The following is a 15,803-nucleotide window of genomic DNA, read 5'->3' on the forward strand; positions in this document are numbered from 1 at the left end:
AAAATGTTATAGAATATATCTATACATGTATATATGCGTACATATGCGTACAGAACATGCATACATATGTATGTACATATACATGAGTACGTACGTGAAAAATAAGATTACATGAAAAGAACATTATTCTTACGAACAGTCGAAGACGCATTTCCGATGAGTCTATCAATGAATCGTTATCGCGAAGTAAATCTATCTTTCCCGATTGAAAGCATCGATTTGATATTTGCATATTGAATTGATCGAAACGCCAGAATTCGTGAATGTGTTCTCCCCGAGCACGGGGATGCGTATTCGCGTTCTGTGTATTCTTTTCAGTAGATCTTGAACCTGATATTTGTGACCCCGTAGTACGTTTTCTTTTATGCGTTCCGGATTATGTTTTTAAAGTAGCACTATCAAAATTATAACGAATATGTTTGCGTACACACAAAATCCTGTTAAAGTTGGCTTTAATTCATTAAAGGCCATATAATTCTAATACAAAAAATATTATTTAAATCATAATTATTGTTAGAAATTAAATATTGAAAAGTTTAAGAGGGCATTATTTTATAATATAAATTGATCGTTGGCCATTAATGGGTTAAGAATATATTGATTTCAAATTAATTACATTTTAATATTGTTTCTACTTTCAAATTCAGCACTGCTATTGATAAACGATATACGATATATTATTTCTCTTTGCTTGAATTAATTTATGGTATAAGATGACAGCAATGCGATTGAATATCTTTTACTTATACTTATTTCTGCATGTATTTTACTGTCAAAACTTGAGCATGTTGTGCAGCAAATCTTCTATTTTCTATTAATTCCAAAAATATCATCATTATTCCTTTTTATTAGTAATATTTCATCAAGTATAGACAAGATTTCTCCGTTTCATGCTTTGTAATACGTGTAATATTTTTTTTTCAGCCTAAATATGTGATCAGTTTTGTTTGATGCTTGATGTTATTTCAATAGAATTTTAATGTCCGATTAAATGAAGAACGTGTAATCACTTTAATATTCTGTTATTAAATAATTAGATGTCCAATTTTATTTTCTAACCATATAATTATTTAATCTACATTACATTATCAGAATTATATTATTTCTTTATTATCTGATATTACATATATACTTCGTAGTTTATTATATCTTTTTTAATAATTAATTAAAATATGTAATACAAAAATCACAATCTCTGGGCTCGTTGAATAAATCAAATTGATGAACAATGAGGATTCATCTTCCTTTTTTCTTATTTCATCAAATATGTTGTTATCAAATTGTTATTGGTACTATCACTCGACCTTGGCTTATCCTCATTGTTTACCAATTAAGATACGTAAGTTTTATTATATTTACAACGTGCTGTGAAAGAATTTAAAACATTAAAATCGAACATTAAATTTCTCAAGCTTCCTTATATCTATGTGTTGATTTTGCATCTCTCTTCCGTACAATGATTGCCCCCCCTCTCTGTCAATATGTTTCCGCTTTGAATTTTGTGGACACATCTCCAACACTCAATATCTATCTATGTTGTAGGCGTCCTGTACCCAATATTCCCCCCCGAATTCCCGACAGACCATACTCCGGCCGACTAAACTGAGCTAGAGTTCGACACAGTGATGGCGAGACAACACACCCCCGTTCAACACAGGACGCACCCTTAACAGCATGAGGAAAGGTCTTGTCCGGATGACCGATGACGGGCCACTCTGGAGAACCGGAAACTCTGTAGGGTGGAAACTGGCGGGAGAAATCTACATTTCCGCAATGGAAACAAGAAATTCTCCTATAACAAATATTTCGTCCTATGTAATCCTCTGATCTCAGCGGCCTCAAACATCGAGTTACTCACGTTTTGCCGGCAGGATGAGGAAGAACCAGAATCGAACAAGAATCGTTCGTATGGAGAGAAGGGGAGCAAGGCTGTGCTATATAAATACTGAAAGAGAAAGAGGGACCAAGAAATGAATATTAAGCGTAAAAATACGACTCGCCTGTTTCCCAACGACAGTCAGAGAGATCCCCCATCAGTCACTTTTTTTAAATCACTTCTTTCTCTGACACACACTTGGTCTCTTCTACTTTTATTTATACACGGCTAAATCCGCGTTAAGTTACATGTAGTGCTAAGTATTAACACCCCACGCTCGATATGCGTCAGGTGTCTTCATAAAACAAGTAATTTTGTTTGAAATAGGCAATAGATCTTACGACAAGAAGGACGATTCAAATACGTTTGTGCCGTGATCAAAAGAGTTAATTACAGTCGATTCCGGTTAATAAATAGGGTCACCGGTTAATTGAGGCAACCGTTTATTTGGGACAAGATGTAAAAAGAAATTCCAATAAATGAGATCAGTGTTTGAATTTAGGGCAGCCGTTTAATTGAGCTAAATCGGCTAAAAACGTCTCGATGTGTATTTGATATTGATTATCAGTATTATGAATGATTTAGTTAGCAAAGAGTAATAATAAGAGTTTTCGGGAAACTCGGAGTCGCAGTATTGCCGTATAACTTAATAAACAACTGTAAAACTGCTGAGATAGTGTGAAAACCTTATCGATTATTTTAAATATTCTTCTTTCCTCTAATATTCAAGCTACATCGTATCCTTCTTATCGTAAATTCCGCGGCGGAAGTATTGTAGAAATGAGCTAGTTTTTCGAGTATGGGCAACTCAATTACCTCGATTGTGTAGAAGAGCTAATTAGAACACAAGAACTAAGTCATATCTCGTAGGAGAAAAACGAGAAGTTTTCGATCGAACACGGTATCAGCATTCCACAGAACGTCAAGATTTTGCAATTGTACAAGATTACACAGAAATATAAATTATTGTGATTAATGCATTATTATCCTCAAGAAGTACATCTTGTCGTTTTATACCAATCGTTGAATATAATAACGATGCGATCTTTAAAAATCATTCGCGATGAACAACGAAGTATAAACGAAAGCCATCGATGATACATAAAAGACAAAAGAAGAAAATTCATATTTATTTTTCGAGTAATCGTTATTTCTTATTGATGCATGCGTAATCATTTTTACATATTTTTTTATAGTTACTTTTGCATCGTCATATTGATAATTGCGCGAGAATTATTATCGGCAAAAAGACATCACATGAAAACTAACTATATATGCCAAATTGGCATTATAAATTCAGCAATAAATTGTACATATTTTACGAATATATTATTACGCGTAAATGTGCTAAGGAAGAGAGTTTTGTATTACCAAACATTATTATAGCCAGTCTGCTATGACATGCAAGCTTGACTGATGACGAATGTACCTAGGACATACGATGAATCAAATAAATAATTATTTAATAAGAAATAATTTGTTTTTTTAAGATGAAAGATACGCTCTTTCGTCATAATTCATCATGAAATGCATTATATACGTATGTATGGCATCTCATTATTTTATATAATACATTTTTTATTGTAAATTGTATCGTATTGTATACCGCAGTCGATCTTCTTATTCGCGTTATCTCTATATAAGCTGCAAATTCAATGATGTGTAAGAAAAATAAGCTAAAATGGATGACAGATAGCCTAGTATAATTTTATTTTATTGACATTTTGCTCTATTTTTAGAACATATATAATTCAAAAAAAGTTTGAATGATGTCAGGAGGGATCTGCCATAATGATTGCCGTAAACTTAATCAAATACTCGAGCAAGTGGAAGCTCTTTCGGATGTTGTGGATAAACTAAGGATGGAGATTGATTTGCTAAAAAAAGTATCCTTGAACGTAAATCAGGAGAATGTTTCTTTTGAGGCTTTTGCACAAACAGAGATCGTTACATACTCATTGCAAAAGAATGACAGAAAGACGTTAAATTGTAATCATCTTCTAAATCGAAATATCACGAGAAATGTGCAAACTAGTCCGTTAGTTCCAATGATGAGCGATAAACGATCTGTAATTTATACAGATCGATGCACAGGCGAATTATTAAAAGGTTGTGTGAAACAAACATTCTTGAAAAATAAAACGAAGAAATATAAAAAATGCTCATGCAAGGACCAATGTCCTTATGCACTGTACAAATTGCCATGCAACAAATACAGATGCAACACTCCGGAAAAGAAAATAGATAATAAAATCAGTGACTTGACACTCGAGTGCCTAAGTTTCGGAAAGAAAAATAATTTTCTGACCTTCATCAATGCTGATGCAGTGCGAGATAAAAATGATAGACGTTTTGCGAATTTTTCCTCCGTCAAAAATGGAGTAGACGAACCTTCAGCTTCTTCGCTTTCTGTAGATCTCCAAGTTAATATTTCCAATCATTGCAGCTTGGAAAATATCGACGAATTCTTTAAGCGAAGAACAGCCAGAACATATGTCGTAAATAGAACAAGAAGAAACGACGATTTAAAACAACAAAAAACATAGACGAAAGAAGAGATTAATAAAATTAAGTTGAGGTGAATTAATGTTAATTTTATTCGATTTTATTCGACTTTTGGAATTTATCTAAATGAATTAAAGATCAATTATTGGAATGATAGGAATGATAATATTACTGTCAGAAGTACCATACATTTTTTTAAATATAATTTATTATAATTATAACATTTTTAAATACATGGATATGTGGATGTATAAATCACATGTTTATAGCGAAACATTTACATTCGAATATTCTTCGATATTTCTTTCGTACTAACACTTTGGCGGTTTCAAAGAATACGCAATACATTTCTACATTAATAAATTTCTTTCTACCAACATATCAATTTATTCATATCATCCAAATAAAAATAAATTTCTGCATGTCCTCAAATATATTATTAATATACTTAAGAGAATCTACTTTAATAATAATTTCGAAAAGATTGCACAGATACATATAGTGCATATTTTATTCGATTTGTGAAAGAATTTGTTGTTTTTATATCATTAGTTTTGAGTATCAAATTTGATTATAATTTGATAATTCGCACAATAATATGCATAAGCTGTACAAGAATGTAATTTGCAAATTAATCGTGTACATTAAATAACAATTGATTTTAGATAGACGACTATTTGAGGATGAAGTTATTATTACACAACTTGTAATATGATAACTGGAATAGAAAACATGGAATGTTTTACATGCAGTATGATTTTACATCTCGTACTACGATTTTTCCATATCCATTATAAAACGTACGTTTATGTTTTGCACGATGACACAGAACTCAGAAGTGAGACTCGGTTATAAAAATTTTTCTGCGTGTAAAAAAGTACAAATCGCATCGATGAAAGATCATCAGTTTGAGCTTTGCAAAATCCTCCTGATCTTAAACTCTTACAATAAGTAATGGAAGAACATTTACAGATATAATATTAATTACATATATCGAAAAAATAACGATCGTTAATCAATTTACTGAGAAATATAAATATCTAAGTGAACCTCTGAATTAAGCTTTCTATACGTACATACTTTCATATCACTATATATGAAGGAACATGTAGGAGCTATACGTTCATGGAAAGTGATAACAGAATAAAGCTCTCATTCATATGTACAATTTCTGCAGGTACCATTTTGAGAATCGACCAACCGCAAATTCGCTGATTGATTAGGATTCCGATTACGGCGTTCAGGGAGCGCGTTATCAGCGCTACTGCGTCGTTTTATCCGTGTTTTACCTCTAATGAGCGATAAAGATAGAATTGTGCGCTGATAGCGCGCTCCCCGAACGCAGCCTATGACTCGAATGCTAATTGTTTCATTATGCGCGTTATCTTACTCACATTTCAAGCTTCGCATTTGCTCGTCAATACATTCCGCCGTGGATTTTATAAAACTTTTATTCATAACTTCGTATGCCTGCTGCATAAGCTTTGGAAGATCGTCCTTGGTCATACCAGCGGTAGGAATAGCTGGTAGAACTGTAATATAACTAGTTCCTGAAATATGAAATTAAATTGATCAAATTTACTGTTGTCTGCTAATATTTGGCTACTCGAAATATTTGTTTTGTTTACTTATTTAAGTATACATATACAGAGTGTCTCAGAATAACCACGACGTGAGCGGATGGAACACAGTAGCAATTAATTAAGAAGAATTGGCGAATGAGTGTGCATTTCGCGTGACTAGATCATAGGAGGTACGTTCTAGACTCTAGGTGTAATAGCGGCGAGCATCGCACGACAACGAAGTTTGGTCGGTCGGCGAAAACAAAATTAACACGTGAACAGCGAGCAGAAGATTTTTTTTTTTTACTTTTCGTTGCCGTGCGACACTCGCTGCTATTAATTCTACATCTTACAATCAAACCGCGCAAAACGCACGCTTATTCGCCAATTTTTTTAAATTAATTTTTCTATAATTATTACAAATATTGCAAAACGGTAAAGAACTTTGCAGTTCGGCTTACTGTGCTCCATTCGCTCACAAGCATTGTTGTGGTTATTCTAATTCTTGTATACTATTATATATATATGTTATATTACCGTCAAGCCCGAAGGATCGACAATCCTAAGACTGCCTGAACGAAGTTAAGACTGTTAACACTTTCGCGACCGTTATATATTCGACTCTGCTCAATGCTTGGAGCCGCTAAGATTCGACATTTCATATTACACGATCTAATACAATGATATAAAAAAACAATAAGCGTAAAATCACGCGACCGGCTCCTGACTTATACCGAAGTATAAACGTAAAAATACGTGACCGGCTCCTGACTTACACCAAAATGTAAACGTAGAAATACGGGGCCGATCGTGAAAGTGTTAAGAGCGTTTTAGACAATGTTCAAAATGAAACTTTATTTTGAACTTTACCTGAAAACCATTTAGGCAACCTTAACTCTTTGCAATCGAAATTCGGGATAATCCCGGCACAAGCGTGCGTGGCTTGTTTAGATAACGCAGCACAATGTGGCTAATCTTATCGTACTGCACACACACATGTTTGTGCATTGTATATATAACAAATAAATATTAAACAAACCTTGGACTCTTCATCCGTAGCGTGAGTTAGTTTTTTGAACGCACAACGGGCAACAGAAAGATTTTCGTAAGAAAAGTTTTAACATTATTGTTCCATTATTGTTATCTTATTATTATATGTTTTTGTGATAATATCTGAATCAGGTTATTATTGCGATACTTGTACCCGAAAACTAGGACTTCATATCGGGGACTGTTTTGAAAAATATCATACTCAAGAAAAATATAAAACGTAATATTATAATAAAATTTGATAAAAAGTATTGTCTTTTATTAGAATACAATATTCATGTAAGTAAAATTAATTTTATAGGCTTTTTACAGCAATAATTGATTCAGCCTACGTCCCGGTGTGTGAGCGAAATTAATTCCGACGAGATACCCATGCTAAAAAGTATTACGATCGCAAAGAGTAAAGATTGCCTAAAGCGCAATGCCTTAGGCAATGTCTGAATGTTGATATTCTAGTTCATACATAGCCTAGATAATTTTAACCTAATCTAAGCCAAGGTTACCTAAGTAATAATCCTAAGTTTACCCGATTGAACTAGGCAATGCAAAGATGAACAAGTGTTTTTTATCGGTCAAAATAAGTGACGATATTCTTTAAAAAAATACCTCCTATGACCTCCATTATGAAGATAAAACGATTGAAAACGACAAAATTGCATCCATGAAAACAAAGTTTATGACAAATTTGGAAAATATCAAAAGAGATCCTAACCAGTTTTTTATAAAATCCATTAATAATTCAGAAAATTATAAAGGAAGTAAAGGAGGCTAAGAAACCACTTATAAAAACAAATTTACAGTATCGACGGCTTAAAAGGTATGATATTTGCGTTGGAGATTGCAAGAAACTAATTCAGCCTGTCTCTGAAGAATCAATAGACGTGAAATATACAAAACTAAAGAAGAATTTTTCGACACCATTCATAGTCAATATCAATGTCCATGTGTAAAGACAGAATGATATCTGAATTGAGAAAAAAGTATGCTAATGCAACAAGAGGCTATATAAATTGCTATTTGGCATTTTGCGAAGTATGTCAAAGACTATACAGAAGAGGTAGCATAAATTTTGATGCATATTGAACCGCCTTCTGTTCTTCAATATGAAAATGGCCATGAATTTGCTAATCGTATATAGAAGAATTGTTATAGAAGAGCTAAAGTGTGATCACAGTTATCACAGTCCATAATTCATGGTAAGCTCAAACGTTCTCAAAATCAGGGTAGCGTGGAACGGTCAAACCAAGACGCAGAAAATGTGATTTCTGCTTGGATTTTTGCACTGGAATGAAGATTTTCGATTTTACCAACTTCAAAAGAACAGCACTTACCATTCAGAGATTCGTCAAATGCCACTTGAGGCTATGTTTGGTAAGAATTAATTTATTAACTTAAAAATGACGGACGGATAAACCTATTTTTGTTGTGCTGAAAATATCTTTCTTTTTATCATGAGTAGTAAAGTACACGTTGATATTTAAGCTCTTCCGGATTCTATTAGAAAGGTTTTGAAAACGAAAGATCTAGAAAAGGCTATTGAGTCTAATAAAAGCAAAGACAGTTTACAAGAAGAACCGAAAGAAAATGGAGAAGACGTTAATCAAGAAAAGAATTGCATTTATGTCTGGCATATCAGAGCAAAACGGATGTATATTCCGATTTGTTGCGTCTGCAAAAAGAAATCGACTGGAACCCATAAAAATGCTTTGCTTGTAGGCGTAACGTTCATATTATTTGCAGTCAAAACATCAGCTCAATAGTGAAGAAGGATATGGGAGCTCAGTTTTATGCCTTTTATCCAAAAGAAATCGCAAGAAAAAAAATAAGCTAACAGCATATTTGGCCTTAGAAAAACAAGCAGAAAAAATTACAGCAGTTTCTGTTAAGAAATTCCCAAAGATCAGTGTTAGAAAATTTGTGATTGTGCCAATACCAAGTGTTGACTGATCAAAAGGAAACGTTAAAAATATCAGAGATGGTTCTCGAATCGAACAATAATGGTTTCTACAAAATTGGAACAAAAAAAGAGGATTATTTCTTCTCTATTTGTGAGAAATCAAATTCAAGAATGCCGTAAAAATTTTTTAAAAAAGAAAGAAATTCCTGAAAAAGAATATTCGTTAAGATCAATAAGCAATCGAAATTCCGCTTTCGGAGGCCAGGGATTTTCTGAGTGTAACTGTCTAAAAAAATGCACCACAAATGCTTGTAAAAAGGCAAAACTTAAAATGTAATTCTCGATCATAACTCTAACCCTTGCGTAAATAAGTAGCGTAAATTGTTCATCTGTTTTCAACTTGGTCTTTAAGTTTTTGTTTGATAAATTCTCCTTCTATCACCTACATGTTTTTGTTTTACAAATTCTTGTTCTTAAATTTTTAACACTCTATTTCACTCTCTCGTGTTTGTTCATTGTCACATCTATTTCATGTTTTCTAAATCCCGGAAAACCGAAATTAACATTGCCTAGCTCAGTTGGGTAAACTTAAGATTGCCTAGGCCATGTACGAACTAGAATATCAATATTGCCTGACATCTGAAAGACATCCAACAGACATCAGAAAATAATGACGTCTTTTGAATGTCTTTCAGATGTTTTTAAGATTGTCTGGGATTCGGACCGCTTTAGGCAATCTTAAGGCTGCCTAAATTGTTTTCAGGCAAAGTCCGAAATAAAGTTTCATTTCGGATATTACCTAAAACACTCTTGATAATTTTAACTTTGTCTAGGCAATTTTAGGATTGCCGATCCTTCGGGCTTAGAATCCGCCCAGTAACATATATATTACATTATAATTTAATATTTTTATGTTTACTCCATGTCTTTACCTGATTGAAATCTCTTTAGCTTTCCGTCCAAGAAGTAGTATTTTGATACGACAACAGGTTGAATCGGCATTTGTGTCTCAATCGCAACATGGAAAGCACCTTTTTTAAATGGAAGCAACGAATTACCCGAATGTCGATGTCCTTCAGGAAATAAAAGCAATCTCCGCTAGAAAATTTAATCGGAAATATACTTTAAATAATAATACAAAAATGTTAATTCAAAATACATATTAATATATTTTACATGTGTTATTATAAGTCGCTGTATCATCAACAACACAAGGATATATTTTCTGTGTACGCAAAATCACCTTAGACAGACGGATTGATTCCGATGTAGCATTGATAATCCGACAGGATTCTTCGGCCTTTCTTCTGTCAATGAACACTGTTCCCCAAAGCCAGCACGCGAGGCCAAATGGTCCCAAGTATAAAATCTCCTTTTTAGAAACAACGCTACAGTTATCCATCGCTAACCACAATTTACCTAAAACTATGTGGCCAATTTTATTATACATATAACATAATGCAAGTCTACTTGATCTTACATTATTTGATCAGTTTTTGAATTTAATATGACAAATTTAATTACCACAAAGATCCAATGAGCTCTGATGATTAATGAGTACAACACAGCCCGAATCTTGGACAATGTTCTCTTTTCCACGAAAATGGAAATTGATCCCAATGATCTTTGCTATTTTTACGACGCACCTGGCCGGTACTCTGAAAGATTTCATCTCGTTATGCGCAAGACTCCACGTGTAAAATTTTATTTTATTTGTAGATCACATGGAAGCTTACAGAGCGTTTTTCCAGCTGCCAATTCGAAATAGCATAAAAGGTATCCATAATCCTGCCGATAGTGCGCTTCCTATTATAAAGAAAATAAACTTTGCTCGATATCGCATGCTCTCGCTCAAGGCGCAAAGCATCACGAAGAGAAATATCAAGACGATGCCGCTCGTCGTGCACATACCACATAATACTCTGAAACCATACAAAATTATCAATTATATCAATTATCCATTAAATATACTATATTTGAAGATCAAAATTAAATAATAAATTAAATTATGATTAAGTTAGAATTTATTTCTAAACTGTTCAAAATCCATATTTTTCAAACCTCACATTTCAATTGTTATTAAAATCCGATGTAACTATTCGTTATATTTTTATTTTCAACTAAAATAAAAAATTTATCGCAATAATTGTTTCTTCCACGTAAGAAAAGAGTAAGATTTAATTATCAACAAATAAAAAGCACTGAGTCTATTTAAAGAGCATGATAGACATTAGAAAATTTACACTAAAATTTATTAACCTATTCTTTATTTATAATTATAGAAAATATGTTTTATTTTTAAAAAGTTGGCTTCAAACGAATCATGTTCGTTTTTTGCAGTTCTATATATACATAAGAACTCACGTGCATCGTTGCGCACTTATGCTATAAATTCATTTTTATGGTCAATTAAAAGTCTATTAAAAGACAGGCTCTCTATGGCTGATTAAAATATGCTTAGCAGTTTTAGAGTTAAAATATGCTTAGCAGTTTTAGAAGATAAGATGATGACGTAAAATAATTTGATATCTTTTCAGAAACTCGTCAACAAATTAATATTACAAGGTTGCTATTTTTCTACGTAATTTATTTTCAATTTATTCATGACAACACAAATAATCCACAAATAACTATTTCGTATCTGATCACATATGATCACGTATGATTACGTATGTGATTACGTACGTGATAGACAATCAGAGCTGATTGTTATGTAAATTTCTTTATAGGTATATATGCGTAATATTTCATCGTTACATATAAATTGTCGAATTCCAAAAGTTTCAATTTTGTGCAAAAAGTCTTTACAAAATAAATAATTTCTGATAACTAATTACTACGCACATGTCGTTAAAATAACAAATTTATGATAAATTTATGGAAATATAGAAAATTATAAAACTCATGCATATTCTATAACCGATGATTATAATTGACGGACACTGATCGTGTGTCAATGAAATCATAATATTACCTCAATTTATTTATTATTATTTATTTCTAATATTATTATTTTTATAAGATTATTTATATTTATCTTAATTAATAATTTTATAGGTTTATTCCCCTATATTTTTACAGCTTCTAGACATATAAGATTTTGCATATCAATATCATTAACTCTATGATTATAGTTATTTATAGGTTTATAAACTATTTAAATGACTTTTTAGTCCATTTAACCCCTCATGGTACCCCTACTATTTTAATACCTTTTATAGTTTTAATTGAATCAATTAATTGTGTCAATGAAATCATAATTTTCTTTCACATGAGTTTAAAGTTCGATTTGTATCAGATTTTCCATTTATTTTCAAGCATTAATGAAAGGTGATATCAATGGACAGATTTAATCTTTATATATAGATTACATGTTTTACTGACTGTACAGATTCAAATATAAACTGTACTTCGTACTTTGTATCTTCTATCGTTGAGAGATAAAAATGGGTTTAAATATATCACACAAATATCATTTAAATAAAGTTGAATGTCACATAAATAGTATATTTATGCAAATAAATAAAATATTATGTTTGTGTATCACAATTTCTACGTTTCTACGAAATATACATGTATGTTCGCAATGCTATGAACCAGTTCATTGTTCTGCGAATAAATGTAAAATATAAACATTTTGTGATAATCACATTACTTAATTCTTGTGCGATAATGCCGATGAATCGTTTTTGTTCTGGCACGCACAGTATTGTGTCAGATCACATTATGAATTGGCTCTTAGCATACCCACACAGCATGCATATCCGGGAAACGTTTGGGAGACATCCCGAAGATATCGTATCTCTTAAAGATATCTTTGGGATGTCTTTTAGATGTCTTTTGGATATGTGTGCTGTATGAATATGTATATGTAAATATCTTTCGATTGCATATTTACTCTTTTTTATCAATCTTCACAACTTCGCTATGAAAAAAGTCTGTATTTCTTGATTAACGTACTTTTATACAATCAAAAATTAAAAAAAATATATATATTGAAAATTACTGAATTATTTCAGAAAAAATCTTTAAAATTTCAATATTTTACTATTTGCAAATGTATCCAAAAAAATTAAGAGTAGAAGATAGTTTAATTTGTATTCAAATTATTCAAATTAATTTGTAATTCAAAAATATATGTGAAGAGAGGACTTACAAGTCCTCTCTTCACATATATTTTTGAATTTTCGATTAATCTATTTAAATTAAATAGTTTCGAAATATAAGAAAAATGCTAGTATCTTTGTAATAAGAGTAAATATGCAATTAAAAGATATTTACATATACATATGCTAAAAACCAATTTGTAATGCAATTTGATCTCGTACGGTTAAAATACAATAATGTCTGTGCTGGAACAAAAACGATTCATTGATGTTATCGCATAAAAATTAAGTGGTGTGATTATCACAAAATGTTTACATCTTACATTTATTCGCAGAACAATAAATCGGTTTATAGCATTGCAAACATATATTTTACACAACTTAATAAAATATCTTTATGTTCTTACATTGGATAATTTTTATGACATGTTAAGCATAAATAACAAATTGTTTTGAAATAGATTTATTACTCTTTGTAATACTGTATTTATAGACACTGCGTACAAAGTAGCAGTTGTGATTTCAATGCTTGGTGTTTATATGAAACGAATAAAAAAATTATCTCGCATGTTCCGCGAATCATCCGATCGTGACTATCTAACTGGGGGTCAGAATTCTTCTCGACTGTTACTCGAGAGAGTCCTTTGCTCCTCCAGCTGACAAGCAAGCGAGTCAATTCATTCGTTAAAGGTTAAACGATTTCATTCAGTAAGTTTCAACTTGACTTGATTTGTCAAGATAATATGCCGAGACATCCTAATTTTGTCTAGTGCATTACAATATTTTTTTCGCATCTTTTTCATCGTATCCATAATAACGCGGATAATTCAACCGATTCAATCACTTATTATTTACTTTACTCATCGCAAAAATGCAGTAAATAGAGTTCTTAACATTTTGAAAAACAAGGTTACTAGTCTTTCCAAAGCTCAATTATGGTATGAACAACAGTAATCGATGTAAGTACAAAGTATAAAACACGTATGGAGTATAAAGTACAATTTATACGTCAAGTTGAGTATGCGTGCATATGCAAATGCACATACATGAATCAGCAAGTCCGATCGAAATGCAAGGAACATAGTCCGATCGAAATTCTATACATAATTGAAATACGTAGTTACACTTTATTACAGAGATAACCCAAGTTAATAAACTCAAACATCGATAAGATTACATATTGGTTATGATAGTGATAAAAATACTATGCACAAATATTGAATTTGTTATAAGACAAAAATTTTTTACTCGTTTCTTTCGTGTATAATCCATATATTTTATTATTAAAATAAATGGATGAGATTTTGAACATTCTGATATGTAAGATGCTTTCGATTCTATAACGCTACAAATACTACACACGTTTTTTTTTTGTTTTTTTTTTTTTTTAATGTCTGCGATGACTAAGATAGCTATTTTCCATTATAATGAATAACAATTGAAAATAATAATCTATCAACGCATTGTTTTCGTAGATGCGCACTTTCACACTTAAAATCTGCATTTTATATAAAATTATTTAAATAAAATTTGAAATATTTGATAACATATAAGTTAATATTTTTCAATTTTCATGAACAAAAAGTTTTCCATATTTCCGAACAAATCCTTTTTAAATCTTTAAGGATGCTATTTTATTGCATTATTTATATATCTGTGAATTTGTGAGGCATGCGTTCTATTAAATAAAAATAAGCAATTCACTGCATTCACTGCAATTCGGCACTTGCGTTACTTTCGAATTTAATTCTCGTTTTATATTCGATCTATACAATTTGTACTAGTATTTTTACACTATACACCATGTTTTACATTACGTCGTGTTTTAATTCAATAAACGTCAATAACGATCGTGTTAATAATAACCGTATGCACTATTTTATTTAAGCTATTCTTTCATACTCTATTGAATACATTTGTGCAAACTTGGTATAAATTGGAACAAAGAAAATTATTATCGCCACGCGTCGATGATACTCACGTCTTGAACATGTTATTCGCTCAGGCGCACACTATCCACCGCGATTGATCCAAAACAACTGTCAAATGCGAGCCACCGTTGCCTGATATAGTTAGACAGCGACCTCTTCATAGGCACGTGGTGCATAAATATCGAGTATAAGTCGGTTTATCTCGTGCATCTTCGACATTTCCCGACTTTTCAAAAAACGATGCTAACAATTATGGTATATTGCTAGCAAATCAAATTAACCATAAAACCAAATCAAATTAATATAGACAAAAGAGGTAGAAAGAGAAATTAAAACAAAAAGGAAAGAAGAAAGACATAAATGAGTTAAAAAAAGGAAGTAATAGCATATTTTACAAGAATATTTTTATAGAAAAAATTACATAATTGTTATCTCGAAAAAGAGAAGAGGAAAAAAAAAGGTGAAAGAGTACTTGTGTTCCAGGAAGAAAAGAATATCTTTGATTATTTCAATTTTGTTCTTTACATTTTCTCAGGCCACAGTCTATTATCGATTATTTAAAGTTGCCATTAGAACACTTCAAAGTACCAAGTAATTAAAAAAAAGATAAAGCACTTATAACGTCATACTCTACAAAAGACATCCAGTACTCTTGGATGTTATATAATTCCCTAATTATTTTATCAAAGTTTATATAATTATTAATGAAAAAATGATCTCTCATACGATTTTGGTACAAACAATTATACCAGGCCTCGCAAAAAGTTCTGTCGTTTTTTTCAAAACGTCTTTACCTCGCTGTAATTTCTACATATTTGTTTTGATGGAATCGTGATCTTTTACATTAAAAATATATTTAAAACACATATAATGGAA

General features: G+C 31.5%; 2 protein-coding genes across 15 annotated transcripts in view; one reads left to right on the top strand and one right to left on the bottom strand.

The window, feature by feature from the left end:
- Window positions 1-10,741, top strand: part of shi (dynamin-1 shibire) — a 28,977-nt gene extending 18,236 nt beyond the window's left edge. For 10 of the 11 annotated variants that reach the window (XM_067355463.1, XM_012360368.2, XM_067355470.1 and 7 more), the window contains one exon: window positions 1,543-3,352. In XM_067355463.1, coding sequence (XP_067211564.1) covers window positions 1,543-1,606 — 64 coding nt within the window. In that variant the 3' untranslated portion in view covers window positions 1,607-3,352. Of the gene's footprint in view, window positions 1-1,542; window positions 3,353-10,609 lie in introns of those variants that run through there. The other variant, XM_067355468.1, reaches the window with a different exon arrangement.
- The window catches only part of LOC105668144 (1-acyl-sn-glycerol-3-phosphate acyltransferase alpha-like), a 30,043-nt gene extending 14,523 nt beyond the window's left edge, over window positions 1-15,520 (bottom strand). The window contains exons 1-7 of one of the 4 annotated variants that reach the window (XM_067355491.1): window positions 14,978-15,520; window positions 10,627-10,812; window positions 10,415-10,548; window positions 10,134-10,315; window positions 9,823-9,988; window positions 5,776-5,931; window positions 4,325-4,343 (exon numbers count right to left, since the gene is read on the bottom strand). In XM_067355491.1, the coding sequence (XP_067211592.1) occupies window positions 4,342-4,343; window positions 5,776-5,931; window positions 9,823-9,988; window positions 10,134-10,315; window positions 10,415-10,548; window positions 10,627-10,812; window positions 14,978-14,988 (837 nt within the window). In that variant the 5' untranslated portion in view covers window positions 14,989-15,520 and the 3' untranslated portion in view covers window positions 4,325-4,341. Of the gene's footprint in view, window positions 1-4,324; window positions 4,344-5,438; window positions 5,932-9,822; window positions 9,989-10,133; window positions 10,316-10,414; window positions 10,549-10,626; window positions 10,813-14,977 lie in introns of those variants that run through there. The other 3 variants (XM_012360372.2, XM_012360373.2, XM_012360371.2) reach the window with 3 other exon arrangements.
- Window positions 15,521-15,803: the final 283 nt, after the last annotated feature.

This window comes from Linepithema humile, chromosome 5 (genome assembly GCF_040581485.1).
Source record: "Linepithema humile isolate Giens D197 chromosome 5, Lhum_UNIL_v1.0, whole genome shotgun sequence".
NCBI lineage: Eukaryota > Metazoa > Arthropoda > Insecta > Hymenoptera > Formicidae > Linepithema > Linepithema humile.